This window comes from Equus quagga, chromosome 8 (genome assembly GCF_021613505.1).
Source record: "Equus quagga isolate Etosha38 chromosome 8, UCLA_HA_Equagga_1.0, whole genome shotgun sequence".
In the NCBI taxonomy this organism is placed as follows: Eukaryota; Metazoa; Chordata; class Mammalia; order Perissodactyla; family Equidae; genus Equus; species Equus quagga.
This window is the reverse complement of record NC_060274.1, coordinates 121,403,323-121,425,937: the sequence shown is the minus strand read 5'-3', so window position 1 is coordinate 121,425,937 and position 22,615 is coordinate 121,403,323. Positions and strand designations below refer to the sequence as shown.

Sequence of the window (22,615 nt, the reverse complement as noted above, 5' to 3'; positions counted from 1 at the left end):
TTTCTGTTTTGAAAATTTAGAAGATTTTCTTGTCTTTAGTATAAGTGATCCTATTTGTAGGGTTTCCTAAAATCCTTAGAAATGGCTCTGATATAAGAGCTATGGTTCTTTCAGCATCCTAGGACAATAATTCTTTGTCGTATACTGGACATAGCTCACAGGAGATATGCATTCTCTGGTTCTCCACATATATTTTGTGGTGATTTTTTTGTGATGTTTCATTTCTTTCATAGTTTTAAGATTTATCTTCTTGAAGGAGGCAATATTTTTCTAATCTCTGTTACCTATTAAATAGTATTTTTCAAGGGATGAGACTACTCCTTTGTTGCTCTCCTTTCATCAGATGATATTAAAATCCTTTATAAGGCCCAGCCCTGCAGCCAAGTGGTTAAAGTTCCACCTGCTTGCCTTCAACAGCCCAGGTTAGCAGGTTCAGATTCAGGGCATGGACCCACTCCACTTACCAGCCACGCAATGGCAATGTCCTACATACAAAAAAATAGAGGAAGATTGGCAATGGATGTTAGCTCAGGGTGAACTTCCTCAGTAAAAAAAATATATATATATATATACATATATTTTATAGTAAACCGTAATCCATTGCCGAGACTAATACAAAAAAGGCAGAGAAACGAATGAAACAAACAATATCGGGAAAGAAAAAGAGACATTCCTAGATTCTATATACATTAAACATATACAAGAAGACATCAACAAATTTAGGACAATAAATTTGAAAAGTTAGATGAAGCAGACAAATTCCTAGGAAAAATAAACTTACCAAAGGGGACACATGAAGAAACAGAACAGTCATACACACTAAGAAATTTGAATCCATATTTAAGAATTTTCTATCAAAGAAGACTTCAGGGGCCCTCCCAGCGGCACAGCAAATAAGTTGGCGCGTTCTGATTCAGCGGCCTACGGTTCGCCCATTCAGATCCCAGGTACGGGCATGGCACCACTTGGCAAACCAGGCTGTGGCAGGCCTCCCACATATAAAGTGGGGGAAGGTAGGCACAGATGTTAGCTCAGGGCCAGCCTTCCTCAGCAAAAAGAGGAGGATTGGCAGCAGAGGTTAGCTCAGGGCTAGTCTTCCTCAAAAAACAAAACAAAACAGAAAACTTCAGGCTAAATGGCTTCACCAAATATATAAAGAAGAAATGACACTAGCCATGCACAAAAGTCATTTCACGTGTATATATTTAAGATGTAAAAGCCAATTATATTTTTATATAATTTAAAAGATACTATCTATCATATTCAACAGAATAGAAATGTCACTTCTCCCCAAATTTATTTTTAGATGGAATCCCAATAAAAATTTCAGCAAGTGTTTTTCCTGGAAGTTTTCAAGGTAATTTTAGAATCAGATTGGAAATTCAAAAGGCCATGAAGAGCCAAAAGAATTTGAAATGTAGAGTCAAGTTGAAAGATTCACACTACGATAAAACAAGTTTTAATATAAGTCTATAGTAATTAAGACAATGTAATATCATTACAACAATGGATAAATAGACCAATCGGTCAGAAAAAAGAATCTAGAAAACAATGTACACGTATAAGTTGAAATTCGATCTACGTCAACATAGGAGAATAGTGAGGAAGGATATTTTCTATGTGGATGCCCAATCTGGGCTCCTATCTCATGTCATACACAGAAATAAATTTCAGATATATTGTTGATCTAAATGTGAAAAGTAAAAGATGAAAGTTCCCAGAAGAAAACTTTGAAGAATAACTTCATGATTTGGGATAGCCAAAGATTTCTCACTCAAGACTCAAAAAAGCAGTAACTATATGAAAAACAGTTGATAAATAGAAACATTTTAAAATTTAAATAGAACTACAAAAAAATTAAGTACATCTCTTTAACAGGGGCACCATTAAGAGAATGAAAAAGTAAGCCACAATTTGGAAGAAAATTTTTGTGGTACATATAAGCAATAAATGACTCATATTCAAAATATGTAAAGAACTAAAATCAATAGGAAAAAGAGTGATAACCCAATAGAAAAATGGGCAAGAAATTGAACACCCACCTCAGAAAATTGAATATCCAAATGGCCAATAAATATTTTAAAATGTGCACAACTTCGTTAGTCATCAGAGTAATGTAAAATATAGTCACAACAAGATACCATTATATACCCAATAGCATTGCTAAAATGAGAAAAACTGACAGTAGAGAAAGGTTAGAACAAAGAAGTACTTATACATAGTTGGCGGGAACAGAACCGGTACAACTGTTTCAACAAAACTGACAATATTAACTAAAGCTGGACATGCACATAATGTAAGCAATTGCACACATATATGACACAAGATACGTGTGGGGGCCAACCCAGTGGCACAGCCGTTAAGTGTGCACGTTCTGCTTCGGCAGGCCAAGGTCCACACGTTTGGATCACAGGTGTGGACATGGCACTGCTTGGCAAGGCATGCTGTGGTGGGCATCCCACATATAAAGTAGAGGAAGATGGGCATGGATGTTAGCTCAGGGCCAGTCTTCCTCAGCAAAAAGAGGAGGATTGGCAGCAGATGTTAGCTCAGGGCTGATCTTCCTCAAAAAAAAAAAAAAAGATGGGTGTGTGTGTGTGTGTGAGAGAGAGAATGTTCATAGTGTTGGTTTCAATAGCCACAAACTAGAAACAACCTAGATGTCTATCAATAGAAGGGATGTATAATTTGAGATGCTTTAAGTGGGTAATAAATTTTTATAGTATTTGTGGAATATGAAGGCAGACATCTAGATACACACATAGTTAAATATTTTGACAGTGTCCAGTTAAAAGGAGCCTTCCAATAGTGAGACAAAATGGGGAAAAGTCTCACAAAATAGTTGCATCAGCTGCGAAGAGAAGATTGATCATAGCTCATGTACAACTTCAGAGTCATGTCACAGGAAATATTGCTCAAAGGTCCCACAGGTGGTCTGTGAATGAGTGGGCACTTTGGGTCAAATAGCCTCAATCCCGAGTACACGGACAGAAAGTCACGGGCAAGTTACCAACTTCCTCACGGTGAAACTTCGACAAAGACTTAGGAGAATGTCTCCAGGGGAACTAGGGCCATGGATTCTCTTCTCGTGTTTCTAGGTCAGGAAAAACTAAATACTCATTTGCAAATTCTCTGAAGTTGAGGTGAGAGTTTAAGGTGAGAGAATCACCATGCAGAGAAGGAGAAGTCACAGAAGTCTAACAAGCACAGCATAATTGGCCTGCAGAGATTTTATCTCTGAGGGAAAAGAAAGTTACTTTTTCCAAATCCCGCATCTTGCCTGGCCCGGCTCTTCTGGGGCAATGCTGGCCTCCTGTCCTGGAGTAGGGCAGTCATGCTCAGAGGCTGTCGAGTAGGTTCTTAAGATCATGAGTCAGGAAACCAGGGTTTCCTTAACCCACAGCTTCTTCCTAGGCTCATGTGACAATTGGATTGAATTTGGTTACTGGAGAGAGAAGTGTCCCATTTTGGCAATTGGTTTTAAGAAGACACATTTTAGGTAGCCAAACTAAGGGGAAGTTCTTTCAGATACCTCTGAGAAGTGAAGCACTTACCACAGGGCTTTGACTGCATTCATGGGAATCACCGGGTGTAGCCACTACACCCAGGGTACTGGTCACGTTCTCCGTACCACACAGCACCCCTCAGCACCTGCCCACTGCTGGAATCTGGACTGGAGGACAGACTTGTGTTGACTGGCTCATTCTTAAATGGTGAAGGTCAGACGGTAACTTCATCTGGATAACTGACTAAACTTTCTGTTGCTCCAAGAAGTGTGGGCGATGCATAAGGAAGTGGGGATGGGGTGGGGAGAGCAACTTAGCCAATTAACGTCTTTCGGACATCTCAGGCTTTCCAAGTGGCGTCTTTTTTGAGAAGAACACTTGTGATGTCTAACTTTAGGAAACTTGAATCACAAATCCAGAAAGGAGAGGTGGTGCAGGCAGTGCTGTTAAATTACTCTTGTTGTCAGTTAGAACACCTCCATCTTGCCTTTGAACAACTGTTTTAAACTTTTATTTATATATGAAATTTTCAAAAATGTTTTAAAAATTTTATTAATTTTACTTTTTAACCTTTTTTGGGTTAAAATCATTCCTTTTATTCTTGGCATTATTCCTTACTCTATACCCTCCCTACTTCCCTCCCTCTAATGAATTAGGGCAGACTTGAATTTACGCTCCCTTTAGACAGATGGAGAAACTAGGTAATGAGGATTGGACTGGGAAATGCAAGGTTATTGGCAAAGTAGTTCATTTGCTCCCAGAGAGAGGCACTTGGGCAAACATGAAGATGATACTGAAATGTGATATGCTCACCATGGCTGTTTCTATTTGTAATCAATATCTTCCTGGGACTTTAAGGGGAATTATTGACCCAAAATGAGGGATTACTAGATTTTTTTTTGTCAAGCCCTTGGCTAGTTATTATTAATTTTTAAGACATGAAAGACTCAAAACTCCAAGAGATCATTATCAGATTTTTAACGGGTTTCCTTATTTGGTACCTGAGAATACATTGAATAATCATCAGCTACCTCCTGCCCTTTTTTTTTTTTCTTTTAGCCCTCTGCTGGTGAAGCTCCTGTACGTTAACTGTTTCATAAGTTATAGCAGAATCATGGACCACTCCATTCACCTTCCTAGGACTGGCTCATAAAATATTATCTGTTTGTGGTCAAATTCCATTGATGGTCCCATGTCCTTATGTTTCCCCTTTGAGATCACTTGTCTCTCTCTTTCATACCTGAGGACTTTGACAGTGACACGTTCATATTCCAGCTTCTCCTTTTTCATTAGGGATAAAAAGGCAGGTTTCCTCTTTCTTTGATAGAAATATTACAAAGTGACTTGCTAACCTTTTGAAGCTCTAGAGTAAACTCTAAAGAATTAAGGAACATTTGTACTTTTCTTGCCTCCCCTGGTTGTAACTTACATAAATAATCTCTTGGAGTGGAAATGGTTTATCAGGCTCAGTTGATACACAGACTAAGGAAGGATTAGCATATGCCAATGCCCATAGAGCCTTCTCTCCTGCCTAATCCAGCTCTCTGGCATCCTCTTTATCTGCAGCTAGCTGCCCTCACTCTGATGAATCCCCTCCACACACAGCATGATTCTCATCGCATATTCAGTGACACTATCTGATCACACTCAGCAAGCAGAGGATAGCTCCTTGGGACACCTGTGCATGAGGTTAGCTTTCTTTACCCAAAGGGCCAAGTAATTAGAGGGACAAAGTATGTGGGAAATCGAGAGTGGGCTTTGTTCAGTCCACGAGTTTTCAGAAATCACTTGTGATTCGAATAAGGAACAAACAAGGTTACTAAGAGTTCCAAAGATAATTTCTGAATACTAGAGCCCTTGAGCTTTCTGAAATACTAATGTTTCAGCAGGATGAGAAAGTTTGGGGATGGTACTGAGCAGACTGTGGTGTTACTTCTGGTCATGTGAGTCACAGAAGGGGGAGCATAGCACAAGGATGAGAGACAACTAAGTTTCCTAAGAGGGAAAATAGCCAAATATTTCAGATGGGGATAAATATAGGGGGGTTAACGGAAAGAGATAATCAACAGTCATTTCACTGAGTTCATTTCAAGTAGTTATTTTCCATCACACCATAGTCTCCATAGCTTACACCATGCAGGATACACACAAATAGACTCAGCGGGAATGTGCAGCCAGTTTTCCCTTATCTCTTAGTTAACATGCTAATATGTGTGGCAAGTATTTGACTCTTATGACATATTAAGGAGGAAAGTTACTGCATGTTTGACTTTGACATATTTCTTGACAGCCATACCCTGTTGTTGACCCATGCTCTGCCACTCTTCCAAAGAAGGAGGAAAATACTTTGCAGGTGCCTTCCTCTTATCCTCTCTCCCCGACAAGAGACAAGCAGGTGAAGACTTCTCAAAACTGAGCCTGATCATGCAGGTCTTTGTTCTTTTTTTCACTGACTCTAAAATGTAATCTCGACAATTTTTTGCTACTTAAAAATCTGTTTTGGATTTGCTGCCTTCTAACTTGTAACTCCCAAATTTCTGATTTTAAAAGGGTGAAACTTGACTATCTCATTTTCATAGCTAGAGAATCCAGAAGTAAAACTGTAAATGTTTAAAAACTGTTCATGCCCGTTAGGTTTCATTCAACAGGGATTTTGAGCAAGTAAGGAGGGAAAAACTGGGATCCAACAAAGGACTAGATAAACCCCATGGTTAGGAATTGGCTCTACAGAAGAGAATCGCCTGTTACAGTTAATCATTTTCACTCAAATCTCTAAGAATTTTAATAAAACCTTTCCTACTTAAGGAAGGAGAAAAGAATTTTCTTTTTTCCTTGAATTTGAGCCCCATCAATGGGTTCTATTGTGGTCCCAAACCCTGAAGGACACATAGAATCTGAGAAATCACAGCGCTTAATATTAGATGGCTGTTTGGTCTAAATGACCTTGTAAGACACTCTGCCACCATCCGTATCTGGTACTTATTGATTTGTAACTAGGGTTTGGTCTTCAGAGGCTCATGGGCAGGGAAAACCAGACATGGATGAGTGAGTTCATTCTGCTGGGCTTGTCCAGCTTCTGGGAGACTCAGGTTTCCCTCTTCGTTCTTTTCCTGGCCATGTATCTGGTGACCGTGCTGGGGAACTTCCTCATCATCCTCCTTATCAGAATGGACAGCAGGCTAAATACACCCATGTACTTTTTCCTTAGTGTCCTGTCATTTGTGGACATCTGTTATTCCAACAGCATTGTCCCACAAATGCTTGTTCACTTCCTGTCAGCCTCGAAGTCCATCCCGTTCCACAACTGTTTGCTCCAGCTGTCCATCTCGCTGGCAGTGGCAAGCACGGAGTTCTTCCTGCTGGGAGCCATGGCCTATGACCGCTATGTGGCGGTGTGCCACCCACTTCACTATGCAGCCATCATGCATGGAGGACTGTGCCTGGGGCTGGCTGCCGGCTGCTTGGTGGCTGGTTTCATGAATTCACTGATGGAAACAATCATCACCTTCCGGCTTCCTCTGTGTCACAAAGTTATCAATCACTTTGCCTGTGAGACCCTAGCAGTGCTACGGCTAGCCTGTGTGGACATCTCCTTCAACAAGGTCATGGTGGCCATCTCAGGATTTCTGGTGATCATGCTTCCCTGTTCTCTGGTCCTCTTCTCCTATGGTCGTATAGTTGCTGCCATTCTGTGTATTCGCTCTGCCCAGGGACGCCGCAAAGCATTTGAGACCTGTGCCTCCCACCTCACTGTGGTTTCCATGTGCTTTGGGGCAGCCATCTTCACATATATGAGACCTGCGGCTGGCTCCTCAGCAGAACAGGAGAAGATGGTCTCCCTGTTCTATGCTGTGGTGACCCCAATGTTGAATCCTTTAATCTATAGCTTGAGGAACAAGGAGGTGATGAGTGCCCTAAGAAGAATGTTGGAAAAAATTAATGAAAAAAGATAAAGATTCAAAGAATTTCTCCTTTCCTCCAACAGCCCAAAGAGTGGCATTCCAAACAAAAAGAAAATGATTGATGTGCCCTTTCTCCTTAGATTTGCTGATAAGGTAGATCATTCTGACCAATTTCTTATAGACTGACTTTCCACCTTAGTCCACATGTTGACTATTTATCACTGCCCTATTATACATACAGTAAAAAAAGTCTTCAATGATTAAACATATTCCTCTCTTCCCTTTCACATTCCTCCTGCATATTCCCTCAGGAAATGCAATGTGGTCAGGGAAGTGCTTCAGTGTGAGTGAGAGCAGCCACTCTTCTATCTTGACCTCATCCCTCACCAGCAATGTAGCTTTGAAAAATGTTCTTAATGTCTCTGAGCACCAGTGTCCTCAGCTGGGAAAAGAAGTATCAATATCTTGTATGTGTAATTACCTTGAAGATTGCAGACAATCTATGTAAAATAACTTTTAGAGTGGCTGGCAGAGAGTAGATATTCAACTATTTTTAAAAATGGTTTTCAGGACACAGTTACAGGGCTAAGCATTACACAGCCTTCTCTCTATACACAAGTATTCAAAATGAACTTGTTTTCTATTGCTTTTGCTATAGTGGGTCACTGTTCTGTGTCTGCTCCAGGTGATTTTACTCAGAACCATGGCATCTATCTATCTATCCACCCATCCATCTATCTGATCTCTCTATTGTTTAAGCAAAAGATCTTGTTTTTTTTTATCACCAAGCCAACAAAACATTTCTCAAGAGCTCTGAACACATATATCCAATTGCTTGCTTATCACCTTCACTTACATCATGTGAATGTCTTTCTTAACAAGCCAAAATAGAGCTGTTGTGTTTGCTTCCTCTATCCCAAGCTGGTCCTTTCTTCTTGCCCCAATATGTCTTCACTGTAGTAGTAGAAGGAACCATACACATGCAGAATGAATCTTGATTCCTTTGTTTGATACTCAATCCATCAACAGATCCCAAGAGCTTTACCAATAAAATATGTGATGAATCTGATTTCTGTTTCCACTTCTGCTTTCTACGTTTTATTCTTTACACAACAGCTTTACTTTTTACAATTATTATGTGATTTTGGATTTTGTGTTGTAAGATAAAGCACAGAGGCAGGAAACCACACTAAACAAATGTGTATTTATTTAGTGAATTATTAAAAGACAAACCCCCTTGCAACAACCTCTCAAGTCAAAAAACAGAGCTGCGAGCACCCACAGAGTCCTCTCCATCTACCTCGTCCTAATCACAAGTCCTTTTTCCCAAAAGTAACTGCTATTCTGACCTTTGTACTAATCACTTTCTTGCATTTCTTTATGGCTTTATTACCCAAGCAAACACCTCCACTCACTGTAGTTTAGTTTTGCCCTTTTTTTCAACTTGATATGTCTTTAAGATCTCTTTAACCTATTGATCCCCTGCAACTCTTTCTTTTCCCTACAATTTATTTGAATGACCTGGGCCATTTGCCCTGCAGACAGCACCTTCATCTTAGAAAATAAATCAGGTTGCATTTTTATTTTGCTTAGAATAAAATCCAACCTCCACACATGCAGGACTTGATGTGTTCCAGCTGCTGCCTGCTGCTGCTTCTGCATTTCCATCCCTTTCTCCTCTCTGTTATTGCGCTCGTAGCACACTGGTCATCTGTCAGGGGTAGGAAGAAAATAGATAAATCTCTATAAAACGGACATTTATTTTTCTACTAGTTATACACATTCATGGAGAAAATCATTGTAGACCTATAAGTTTTTTGTGTGTGAAATCTGAGACTTATCCAATGTATTGGTAATTTACAAATAAATAATATAAATTTAGTAATAAATACTGCCTATCACTGGAAATTCTGAATCCTATCAGTTAGGATCATTAATAATTTTGTTAAAATTTCAGAGTGAAATTTCAAAAGCAAAGGTATTTTGATCTCCTACTTTTAAAAGAAAATCCCAGTTTGTGCCTTGGAGAGGGCACAGTGTTTCACTGACCAGTTAGAGTGTAAGCTTCTTGAGAGCAAGGACCATGCATTTTATCATATTTGTATGCCCAGTGCCTTAACAATGCTAAAAAATTCCTGCTCATTAAATAATTTTTGATTGAAGCTTTCTTTTCTATTTTAGGAGTTGCCTTTTATGAAGTATATAAACCTCATATATGTTGGAATTTAGGATATTAGTAAATAAGACTTTTAAAAAAATCTCAGATACAGAGTTGAGTTAATTGGCAAATGCTCCTCCTCAATACATGGAACATTATCATCTGCACAAGGCGTCTCCTGTTAATTTTTAAAAATAAATTAATTTTCTCTCTCATTCTTTTTTTTTCAGATTTTTTCTTTTTTGGTGAGGTAAATTGGCCCTGAACTAACATTTGTTGACAATCTTCCTCTTTTTTTTTTTCTCAAAGCCCCCAGTACCTAGTTGCATATCCCAGTTGTAGGTCGTTCTAGTTCTTCTATGTGGGATTCCACCACAGCATGAACTGGTGAGTGGTGCTAGGTCCATACCCAGGATCCAAACCAGTGGACCCTGGGCTGCAGAACCACAGCACACAAACTTAATCACTCGGCCACAGGGTGGCCCCCTTATCTCATTCTTTACTCTTATTTCTTCCGTGCTGTATGGAGAAATATTCTAATGTGTTAGATGCATATAATTGTCTTTGAGAGTGCACTTATGTATTTTTTAAAAATGCATTATATTGTTAACTACTCAGTCTGTCTTAGTTTTTCTCACTCAACACTATACTTTTACTTTGACATATTGCTAATCTATTACTTGAAACGTTTCAGAGTAATCCATGGTGTTCGCCACATTTTTTAGCTATCACTGTTTGTATGGCACCCACTGCCCGGCACCACATACAGCCCTGTGATGAGTATCACAATCCATGAGCACGTAAGGACCTGTGTGAGGATTTATTTAGGGAATACGTACAGGAGCCAAGTTGCTAGTTCACAGATGATGCTCTCCAGAATGGCTTTATAAGTCTGTATTCCTACTTCAGTGCACGAGGGCACTTATCTATTCACTACTTACATGGTTTGAATTTTTTATAGCCTAAAAGATATAAAATTGTTTTATTTTGTATTCCTCTGATAAGTAGTCAATATGAACATATCTTTATATGTTGAACTTCTGATTCCCACCTACCTTCACCCCACACTGGTCTATCCATGCCTTCCCCACCTCAGTTCATGGTAACTCCATCATTGCAGAAATTAGGCCACTTATCATTCTCTTTTTTCTCACATCTGATCCAAATCTGCAAGAATATCCTATTTTCTCTATTTTCAAAGTATATACACAATATGATCCCTTCTCGTCATGTCGTCTCTTCCACCCTGGTGTCAGTCACCCTCCTCAGGTTACTGCAAAGCTCGCAACAGATTTCTCTGCTTCTACTCTTGCATCCCAGCACCCAGAGCAATTCCTTTAAAACATAACTCAAATCATGTCATTCCTCTGCTCAACCTGCCATTGCTCAGAATAAAACCCGAAGTCTTGACAATGGCTACCACCTGTTTTCTTACTATACTCTCTGCCTGAAATGCTCTCTTCTCAGATCACCGCTTCCTCATCTCCTCCAGTTCTTCATTCAGCTCTCGTCACTGACCCATTTGATACTGCAAACTTTCTCCCTGCCCTTCATTCCTGTTCCCCCTTACTTTCTTAGTTATTTTTTTCCAAAGAACTTATCTTTCTAACTTACTTTGCGATTAACTCATTTTTCAGTGTCTGTCTCTCACTCTTCCACTGCCCCCAGAATACAAACCCCTTGAGGGCAGGGCTGTCTGTTGGGTTCGCTTAAGTAGACAAAGTGTCTGGAATAGTGCCTGTCTCATAGTAGGCACACAATAAATATCTTCTGAGTGGATTGTATTGTCAGCCTCTTGGGTTTCTACTGCTGGACACTGTGTTTGTTTCTTCGCCTATTTTTCCTTTGAGTTTTCTGCCATTTCCTTGTTAGTGTGTATATTTTAGATATTAATCCTTTTCTGTTATAGGCATTGCAAATACATAGCTTCAATCTGTCATCTCTCTATTAACTTTATTCATGGAGCCCCATGTTGTACAGAAAACCTTTATTTTGCTATAATCCAATTCACATTTTTGTCCTATGATGTGTGCTTATGAAGTTTTGAGTTTCTAAAAAAAAATTCCTGCATCTGGGTCATGAAATATTCTATTTTTATACTTAATTAAGTTGTCTACTTTTACCTTTCACAGTTACTTCTTTAGTTTGTCAGACATTCACTTTTGAATATGTTGTTAAAAATGGATCTAATGTTATTTTTTTCCATGTTGTGGTCTGTTTATTAAACAATTTATGCTTTACTCATTAATTTGTAGTAATTTAATGCACGTTAAACTTACCTATGTATAGCTCTGTCTTTGAACTCTATTCTTTTCTATCTGTTCATTTGTTTGCTCCTGCACCATGCAATTCTATTATCCTAGTTTTAAAAGTCATTTTGGTTTGTACTGTCTCCATCTGTCACATGTAGTGTACGCAATAAGATGGGCAAACCCATCTTTCCTTTCAAAGTTATTAAATAGATTTTAGTATAAATAGTCAGCTAGTCTATTTATATTCATTTACTTTATTTATAGTCAGTCTATAAATAGTCAGCTACTTATAGAGTGATTTATTCCATATAAATTTATGAGTAATTTCATTAAGTTCCTCAAGAACTTCGCCTGAAATTTTAATCAGGTTTGCACTGAATTTGTAGATGCATTTTGGAACACTGCCATCTTTATAATACTAAATTGTCCCATCCAAAGTGTGAAATGTCTTTATAGTTATTCAGATAATGTTTAATGTCCTATTGAGAGTTTTCATATTTTCTGCATATTTGTTTAACACGTATTTGTGAAATACCTAATATAGGCCAGACACTCTTCTACGTGTTGTGGATACAACAGCGAAAAGCAAGCAGAAATCTCTGTTTTCATGGAGATTACATTCTACTTAAGGGAAATAGGCAATAATTATAAGAAATAAGTAGTATCTATATAGTATGTTACATGGAGTTAATTGCTATGGAGAAAAATAAAATGAGAAACGTAGATAAAGAATATTGGGGGGTCTGAAAGTTTTGGCACAGAACTCCATAGAGTTCATTATACTCTCTGTTGAGAAATTCCTAAATACTTTATAATTTGTGTTGCTATTATAAATGGCATTTTATTTTATTTTTCTAGTTGTTTATTGCTGGTGTACAGAAATGCTATTGATTTCTGTAAGGTGGTCTTGTATCTGCTTCTTTCTTATTAAATCTAATAGATCGTTGAAAAATTTTTCCTTGATATATAATCTGTAAATAGTGGTAGTTTTTCTTATAATCTTTGTACATCTTAATCTATTTTCTTTTCTTATTTTATAGGCCAGGACCTCTAGTGTCAGGTCAAACAACAGCTATGATAGCAGGTATCCTTTCTTGTTCCTGATCCAAAGGAAAACATCTACAGATTCTCCACTGAGTATAATGTTTGCTGTGACTTTAGGGTATTTAACATTTACTAAGTGCAGTTTTTGAGAAAGTAGCATAACAAGGTGAGAGAGTGCCTGCCCCAATATGTTTCAAAGCATATTACAAAGTATCTACCATTAAAACTGTGGTATTCTTGTAAAAAAGACATGCACCAATGAATCAAAATGCAATCCCAAAGAAACGTCTATATGTGGGAATTTAGTGTATCATAAATGTATAATTACAAATAGGCTTAGGAAAATATGTACTACTAAATAAGGCATGCTGGGACAAATGGCTATACTAACAGGAAAAGGAAATGTCATCTTTCCTATTTTATGGCATAGAAATTAATTTCTGATATCTAAAGTTGAGGAAGTGCATTTTATAGATCAGTTTATGTTCATTCTCTCCTAAAGTCATCCTAAATAACGGTAAAAGGATAGGAAACAAGATGATAAATCCAAAAAGTAAAGAGGACAATGAATAAGAAAAAAGTGTTTTATGAGAAATGCCAATAACATTTTGGAAGCTAGAAAGCATCTTGTTTTTCTCTTCTCTTGTCTAGGCACTGGCATAAAGGGTAAGGTCCAGAGCTCACTCAGGCTCTATTCCACTTCCCCTTCCAACCCCAGTGCACACGTGGGTAGATTGTTTATTGTGGTTAGAAAGTGGGTCTCAGACCACTGGCTGGGAGAAGATGCTGTTGCCACCAGTTCCCAGAATAAACCAGGGAGAAAAAAAAAATCATAAGCCCTTTCCTGGGGCAGTGCCAGGTGGCTGAGCAGAGGATGAGAGCAGCCTGGTCACTCTCACATGGACACTCTCCCACTCTTGGGGAGGAGAAGGAGGAGTACGCTGGGCCTCTACAAGTCTCACTGCACGATGCTCACCATCCTCACTAGAGTTTTTTCACACAGGATGGCTATTCTTTCATGAAAGCTTCTGACCAGGGTGTGGCAGGTTGTCTTCCTTAAAGTGAAGGGAAAGGCGAAAGTTCTAAGAAAGTTACGGAATGTGGTGGTAGAATTCCAAACCTGGAGAGCAGCCCAGCAAAGCAGCGTCTGTCTGGGGACTGGCAAAAAGGTCTCCCTGGCCTTGCTCAGATCAGACGAGTACCGCAGAGCATCCACTGGTTCCCTGAGGTGCCTGGCCCTGGCGCTTTCGCTCAAAGGAATGTGGAGATGGATGACTTGGAATGAGGAAGTTGAGATTTAATCCTCACGCTTGTAAAGTGGGATAAAAATTCCCACCATCCAAAGGTGCTATCACTGAAGACTCAGATGTACCTCCCTTGAGAAACGAAAGTTTGGGGAGCTCCTTCCCATGCTCCAGGGACAGAGAAACAAAACTTTCACTTGCAAAGTTGAAATGTAGGTTAGGGTGCTAGATGCACAAGTGACCAGACAGGGGCGAGGAAAAATAAAAGAAATCTAATAAACAAATGTAATTGGCCCCTTGAGATTTCATCACTAAAGTTAGAGACAGTTACCTGTTCCAATTGCACTTGCTTCAAATTCCACAGCTTTCCCAGCCCTGCCATCTTTCCAAGGCTCAGGATGGCCTCCTCCACTCTGCAGAGGTGAGTTGTGCATTTTCAGTTTCTCTTCAACAGTTATTTAGCAATTATTAAACCAGGTCCCTGTAATTCATGGCCTCCTCCTATATTCTTCAAGATTAAGAGTATGGTGGCTTGGTAGAGTTGTCCTTTAGTAGAAATTGGTCCCAAGGAAATATGATCTGGCTAATCAAATTTGGAAGCCAGACCTTTTCAAGCATTTTAAGAGTTCCCCACCTGTGATGGGCCTGAGCCTGAGTCAGCCCCAGATTTGCAGTCTTGATCTCTGCTCTTCATGGACTCCTGGAAATAGGGGTGAGGTGCCAGGTCTGTGCTGAGAAGCCTCCTCTTTGCCGATGCCAGTAGAAAGATGACTCCCTCAGAGACTAGCTTTTCTCTCCATGCAGAATTGCTGTTTGGGAAACAAGTCTTTGTGTGTGTGTGTGTGTGTGTGTGTGTGTGTGTGAGGAAGATTTGCCCTGTGCTAACATCCATTCCCATCCTCCTCTTTTATTTTTGCTTGAGGAAGGCTAGCCCTGAGGCAACATTTGTGCCAATCTTCCTCTGCTTTGTACATGGGATGCCTCGCCAGCATGGCTGATGAGTGGTATATGTACACATCTGGGATCTGGGCCCACAAGCCGGGTCTCTGAAGCAGAGCTCGAGGAACTTTAACCACTCGGCCACGGGCTGGCCCAGGAAACAAGTCTTTAAAGTGACATCCTTGTCTGAAATGCTTCCCATTTTTAGGGCTGGTCAGGAATATAATGTAGCTTCTCTAGGTCCCACTGTCTATTTTGCATGATGAATAGGCTGCTTACTTGGCGCATGTTTTTAAAGTAGTCTTACATTTTCAAGTCATTTCCATTTGTATATTAATTTAATAAATAATTTTTGTTATTTTTATTATTGTTGGGTAACTATATATTCCTCTGGAAGAGGGATAATTTATTGTACTATCTTCTTTTTACAGATGTGAAAACTGATGTGCTAGGATTTTAGGAGAATATATGCTTTTTGCACAAAAATCCAATGGAAAGGGTCTTTATAAACAAAAATAAAATCTTTGAGCAGGATAAAAATGTTCCAAAGACACAGATCTGTTGGTAGTAATGACGAAGGCAGGTATTCAGCTGGAAATAAAAATTTGTGTGGGCTGTTCACTGAGGCTGGTTCTAGCTTGATGCTCATTCTCTAAGTCTCTGGGGCAAAGAAGGACAACAATCCGACAATGGCACAAAAGGCTAGAAAGGAGCTGAGCAGAGAGGAGAGAGACCCGTGCCCACAGGAGGCTGACTGACCCTGGAGCCTTCACTTATTCTCCAGCTCAAATCTGTGCCATCTCCCCCACTTCCTCCCTGCTCTCTATGCCTTTTACTTGGTCATTTTTTCTTCATCCCGTACCTATCTCTTCTCAAAACTATTCTAAAAGCTCAGAGTAGACAAATGTGGGTTTATGGTCATCTTCACTGTGCTTTGGCAATGCAGAGATGATTCTGGGGCAGTATTTGCTCCTCTTTACAAAGTGGATTATGATAAAGTGGCTGAAGAACAGAAATTTCACTTGCGTAGAAGTAATTTAGTGCTGGCAAATATGGGCACCTTAGCTAAGTGTTTTGAGTCTTCTATGTTTTGGTGGGAAATTTTCAGCAATGTAACTGAAGAAAAATTAGTTCTGAAGATTTGTGTGTATGTGGGAGAGGGTTGGGGGTGGTTGTCCTGAAAGATCTCACTATTCAGATTTTCTGAGGATCTATCAGTTTCCCTGGTAAATCTATTTGATCAGGGCTTCCATCATGATAGAACCAAATTCTAGAAACTCTTACTTTAAGGAAGGACTAAACATAACACTCAGGACTAAATACCAAGATAAATAAAGTATTGGAAGCGCAGGTGTGCAAAATATTAGATAATTAGCAATGTGTAAATTGATTAAATGTCAAGAAAATGGCCTCTATAAATGTTTATTGCAATTTTCTTTTTTCTCATTTTCTTTGTTTCCACTTCTTCCTCATTTGGCTTCATTTTTATTTCCCTGGCTTCATTGTACTCTTTTTTTCTTGGATTTCCTTTCTGGTTTACTTTTTCCTTTCTGGCTATTAATTCTCCAACTTTTGGCTTTTTTCATAGGTAGATTATTGGTAACTTCTCTCATTTATTTATTCTTATTTACGTCTCAGTATCCTCTCCTCTTCTCCCATTTACCTATTTTGCATAGCCTTCTCTTTCAAATGTTTATTTGTCTAACTTTTATTTATTTAAATTTGGGCTAATTTTGTTTTTTCTTTTGAGAAACACATTTAATGAATACGTAACACCAGTCTGTGAAGATTTCATTTTTGAGTTGAGATAAAATTCACATCACATAAAATTGACCATTTTATAGTGTACAATTCAGGGACATTTAGTATATTCACAGAGCTGTTGTGGTTTTACATTTGTGAGTGTACAGCTAAGCAGGTATGAGAAGAAGTTTGTGAACAGCTGGGGCATGAGTGAGCGTGTTTGCGTGGGGGACCCAAGGGGACACTGTGGAAAGCAGTCCTATGACTGTGGGAAGGACTGGCTCTCTTCCCCACCTGTGTAATGATTTCAGCCTAACTACATGACCACTCAACATTTTACCATCTCCCTTGGTGTGACTGACAAGTGACCTGGAAACATAGACCTCTTTTTATGTTAGTGTGACAGTAACTATTTACACAAACAGTGGGGGAGATGTTGGCACTATTTATAAGCACTCACCACTACAGAGAATAGATTCAAGTTCCCCACGAGAAACAGCTCAGCAGGGACAAATCTTCCCAACGAAGTAAGAGTCTCCATCCAGGATCCTTCATCATCCCTCATCTTTTACTTGTTAGGGATGGTCTTTTGGCTAGGCAAAAGTATCCTCAAGTTCAAATCTTTTCTTGAAAGCTGATTTTTAAAAATAAGTGCTTCATTTATTTGTTTCTGATATTAGATTATTTTGTTTCCTTATTGTGCATAATCAGAGCCCTTCATTTTTCCTCAGAGGAAGAAGAAAGGACTTCCTGCCATAGATCCACTCTAGGCTGTTGTACTCATCACCATGTCAGACAAAGTGGAAGCATGGTCACCTTTGCCAGTTTATAAAAGAGGCCAGTCAATTACCTCCTGCAAGAAGAGAGTCTCCAAACTGGGGAGGTAGGCTGTTTCTCCTCCTTGTCATGTTGCCGATGTGGCCTGAAGGCCAGACTTCAGTTTCACAAGGTGAGTGGGAGGGACTGCTCTGGTCCACCACCATTCTGAAGTGACTGGGATCCAAAGTAGGAATCAATTATTCCTCATGACAGGTCTCCTGATGTTTATGTTTGGTGACCCCATAGCCTTTGAATGCTGTACACAGGGTCATGCTATGTACAGGAGTAGAGTAATGGATGTGCCCAGGTCATCAGATAGTCCTGTTTAGTGCTGACTCCACCACTGTCTAATCACTTCACCTCTTTTTTCCATCTGCAAAACAGAAATATCCCTCTGGCCAAGTGGTCAACTTCATGCGCTCCACTTCGGCGGCCCAGGGTTTCGCCGGTTGGAATCCTGGGCGTGGACGTGGCACCGCTCATCAAGCTATGCTGAGGCAGCATCCCACATACCACAACTAGAAGGACCCACAACTAAAAATATACAACTATATACCAGGGGCTTTGGGAGAAAAAGGAAAAATAAAAAAAAAAAGAAATAGCCATTGTTCAGAGTGTTGTTGTGAAGGCATACTATATTATATTATATTATGTTATATTACATTATATTATATCACATTATATTATATTATATTATATCATATCACATTACATTACATTATAATATATTATAGAAATAGACATATAAACTATTTAGTATAATGTCTGGTACAGAATAAGGGTACAGAAAATACAGTGTTAGTTTATATCAACCTGACACAGAAACGAGTGCACTTACGGTTTTTAATTCTTCTCTTAACGTTCTTCCCACCCTGGGGAAGTTTTGCACACTGGCTAGGCAGGAGTGTTTCAGGAGCTTGTTTGTTTTCTTCTCATCATCTCCCACCAGAATGTTAGACAAGACTGAGGAGATTTTCTAAAACCAAACCTGGCCATTCACTGATTCACAGGGCCATTGACTTGGGTAAGATATTTGAAAAAAATTTACAAGAAACAGATTTTACTTTGATTTGAACACATCACTTTTTAAAAACATCAAATATATTTTATTTAAAAATCACAAAATCCCTTATACAAGTAATATGCCACTGGAAATACACTTGCCTGACTACATTAACAAGCAAAAATAACATGGCTTTAAGCACAAAAGCCCTCCTTTTGGATATGTTTTTGGAGATAGGTAGGAAAATACTAGATGTTTTGTTGTTGTTTGTTTGAGTTTTTAGAACTGGTATTTCTTTAAGTCCTGGTTATAGACGTGTAAACAATGTAAATGAATCTGCCATTATGCATCACTTCACATCCATGCCACCTGTGTGCACACGGACACCTGCAGATACACCTGGACGAGCGCCACATCACAGGTACAGCTGTGCCCTTGGCAGACAGGACTGAAGGAGGGTTATTTGGAATAAATCCTACACAGAATGTGGGGCAAATCACTGGTATTCCTTTAAAGAACAGGTCACAATAGAAATACTTCTTGGAAACAATTCATCCCACTTTGGTAAGTTTTATTAAATGTGATTTACATAGTTGGCTAGTTTATTTGATTAAATCCTAATGCAAAGCAATAAGCACAAAATAACTATTTCTTCATCATCTAGATTTTAAGCAATTCTTGAAATAGATATATACGTATGTGATATTATGTGGAAAGGAGAAAATAAAGGGGAAAAGCAAACATTTCCACGTGGAGGAAACAGATCAAATATTCAGATATTTAGATTTAAAATAGCATCCCTAGAGAGAATAGTTATAATGAATTTTCCAGAAAACTTCCCTGCCTATAAAAATGACCCTAATGACGCCCTCAATGCAAATGTTCTGGAAACTACGAGTGTAGGAAGCCATATCTTGGGAACATAGCAGTTGGCTGCAGAAGGATGGATGCTGCATTTAGCTGTATTTTGCAGTGTGTTCTCTTTAGATTTTGGTGAATCTCTAAAAACGTTGGCGTGTCAGAAGTACATTCACGTAGGCAAATGGGAGCACTGTAAACATTACCAGTCCATATTTTTATCAGGGTTTTCAAGATGAAGAAGTTTTCCAACCAGCATAATGACAATATTTTTTATTCCAATATCAAATGTGGCAGAACAAAAAGAAATTAATGTACAAATAGCTATAATGCAAAAGAAAATAACAAGGAAGGGAATACAAAAGACTGAAGACTGTGCTATTGATTTTTAGTCATAAGCTAAACAAACTGCTGATTTTGAACATTTGGAAAAATATCATTCTTGACTATAAACTAACTCTTTGTCATGGAGATTTCGAATTCTTTTTACACAGTGAAGAATCTTACATCTTTAAGCATTGTGTATTTTTTTTTTCCAATTTTGTAGCTGAGTAGCTTGTTCCAGTTTTGGTGTGGATAACTAAAAGCTTCCAGGGGAGGCCTTGAATTGGGTATCTGACATAGATCATTTCCACTAATTTCTGTGTGACACTAATTTCTGAAAGCTCTCTTTTTAATAAATTCCTCAGTATTTTGGACCTTGTCAAATCAATACTAAATCCTGAATATTTTATGAGTAACTGTCTGAATATTGCTATCTTTACGATAATGAACTATAGTCTTAAATCCCCCAACTGCCTGTGTTATAAGTGGCACAGTCTGTAACAATCATTCTAAAAGTTCTTAGGCTGACATGGGAAGCTTTCGATCAATGCAGTTGTAGTCTGTTGTCCATATAAAGTTACAGCATGGATAGTATAGAAGCCATTGGAATAATGATCTTTCATGTACTGTCACATGATGTTTCATGTACTATCCTCAGGCTCCCATCTGCATACTTTAGCTGTGGAGCATTTCTTTCCTTCCATAAGAGAGCAAACATAAAAGAAACTTCATTTTGGGAATAAGAAACTACTACTGCCTATGTCATCACATTCTATAATTAAGACTTGATCTTCTATCCTTCTACCTTCGCTGGCGAGGACTGCTCAATGTTATACTGGGAAATGAATGAGTTATCCCTTCCTTCAGAAAGCATCATTATTAAGTAATAACCTGACATGATGAAGCCCTTCATTAAATTCCCCTTGGGGGGCATAAGGGATGAATTTTAGCAGCTGTCTATACCTTCTATTCATGCAACACCTGATTCTTGAAGTTGGTCATCTTGGGTTGATCTCACCCAACGGGACCACTGATGTGAGAGGTAGGTGGAGAGGAAGCCTCCCACTCGACACTCTCGAAATAAAAGGACAAGCTACGGAAAAGAAATTCCAAATCACTTAGTAATAAAAAGTATAAGAATATTATTTACAACATTCAGAGTTTCATGGATACATTCCACTGGGGAGTGAGTAGAGTTGTGTCTGAGACACCTAGTAAACCAAAAGAGGGTAAATGGTGATGAACATCATGCAGAATTCAGACAAATGTCTTTCATGTGGCCCAAAAACTTTCTCACCAGAAAGACAGGAATTAACCCCTATAATAAGTACTAAATTGAGCAGGATGTTAAGTCTAAATACTTCATTAATTTCCTTCCCTCATTTAAGAGCTGATGTTTAGGAGAAGAAATTATGTTCCAATACATTGAATTCCAAGAATGTAGCTTCTTTTCGCCTTGATTTCCAGCTGCACATCCGGGTCTCACTGAGTTCTTCATCTATGGATATGTTCAAGCAGAGTTTTGGCTGATGATTTGGCTGAGGTGTTCTAGGAGAACTTTAAGCTCAGATGGATAGATTCTCCATATGGTCCAAAAGCCACCCTTCCAATCCCGAGTTTACATAATTTGCTATTTTGACATCTTTAATTTGCTCCTCAGAAACTCATGGACCAGGAAAATAAAACCCAGATATGGGTGAGAGAGTTCATTCTGCTGGGGCTGTCCAGTGACTGGGGGACTCAGGTCTCCCTCTTTGTCCTGATCCTGGCCATGTACGTGGTGACTACTGTGGGAAATGTCCTCATTCTTGCCCTGATCAGACTGGACAGCAGGCTTCATACCCCCATGTACTTCTTCCTTAGTGTTTTATCCTTTGTGGACCTTTGCTATTCAAACAGCTTTGCCCCACAAATGCTGGCCCACTTTCTCTCAGCTCAGAAGTCCATCCCATTCCACAGTTGTGTGCTCCAGTTCTACGTGTCCCTGGCATTGGGTGGGTCTGAGTTCTTCTTGCTGGGAGCCATGGCCTATGACCGCTATGTGGCGGTGTGCCACCCACTTCACTATGCAGCCATCATGCATGGAGGACTGTGCCTGGGGCTGGCTGCCGGCTGCTTGGTGGCTGGTTTCATGAATTCACTAATGGAAACAATCATCACCTTCCGGCTTCCTCTGTGTCACAAAGTTATCAATCACTTTGCCTGTGAGACCCTAGCAGTGCTACGGCTAGCCTGTGTGGACATCTCCTTCAACAAGGTCATGGTGGCCATCTCAGGATTTCTGCTGATCATGCTTCCCTGTTCTCTGGTCCTCTTCTCCTACGGTCGTATCGTTGCTGCCATTCTGCGCATTCACTCTACTCAGGGACGCCGCAAAGCATTTGGGACTTGTGCCTCCCACCTCACTGTGGTTTGTATGTGCTTTGGCGCAGCCATATTCACCTACCTGAGGCCACAGTCAGCCTCCTCAATGGAAGAAGAGAAGATGGTTGCTCTATTCTATTCTGTGGTGGCACCTATGTTGAACCCATTGATCTACAGCTTGAGGAATAAGGAAGTTATGGCTGCTCTCCAGAAAGTTTCAGAGAAATTCAGAGATAAAGGATAAAGACTGTAAGAACTTCTTGCTATCTAAGATCAACACCAAAAAGGAGATCAGATAAGTATATATGGGACTTCCACACTCACACTAAAGAAGACTATTATGGTCAGATCCTTGCATCTGAATAACATTTTCCTCCACATAATTGATGAATTTCCTTATGTAGGCCCATACCTGATAACTTATGTGTCAGTTATCCATGAGAGGGCCTCTTCTTTGAT

The 22,615-nt window shown here is 39.3% G+C and overlaps 2 protein-coding genes across 2 annotated transcripts; both read left to right on the top strand.

The window, feature by feature from the left end:
• Positions 1–6,523: 6,523 nt before the first annotated feature.
• On the top strand, positions 6,524–7,459 carry LOC124243213 (olfactory receptor-like protein OLF3). The gene has a single exon (XM_046668789.1). The coding sequence runs from the start codon at positions 6,524–6,526 to the stop codon at positions 7,457–7,459; it is 936 nt and encodes a 311-aa protein (XP_046524745.1).
• A 13,999-nt stretch (positions 7,460–21,458) lies between these two features.
• On the top strand, positions 21,459–22,400 carry LOC124243409 (olfactory receptor-like protein OLF3). Its single transcript, XM_046668983.1, has one exon. It carries the CDS (start codon positions 21,459–21,461, stop codon positions 22,398–22,400), a length of 942 nt encoding a protein of 313 aa, XP_046524939.1.
• The last annotated feature ends 215 nt before the right edge of the window (positions 22,401–22,615 follow it).

Excerpts from the sequence above, each read along its gene's own strand:
- LOC124243213 (XM_046668789.1), top strand. The coding sequence starts at position 6,524 with ATGGGCAGGGAAAACCAGACATGGATGAGTGAGTTCATTCTGCTGGGC.
- LOC124243409 (XM_046668983.1), top strand. The coding sequence starts at position 21,459 with ATGGACCAGGAAAATAAAACCCAGATATGGGTGAGAGAGTTCATTCTG.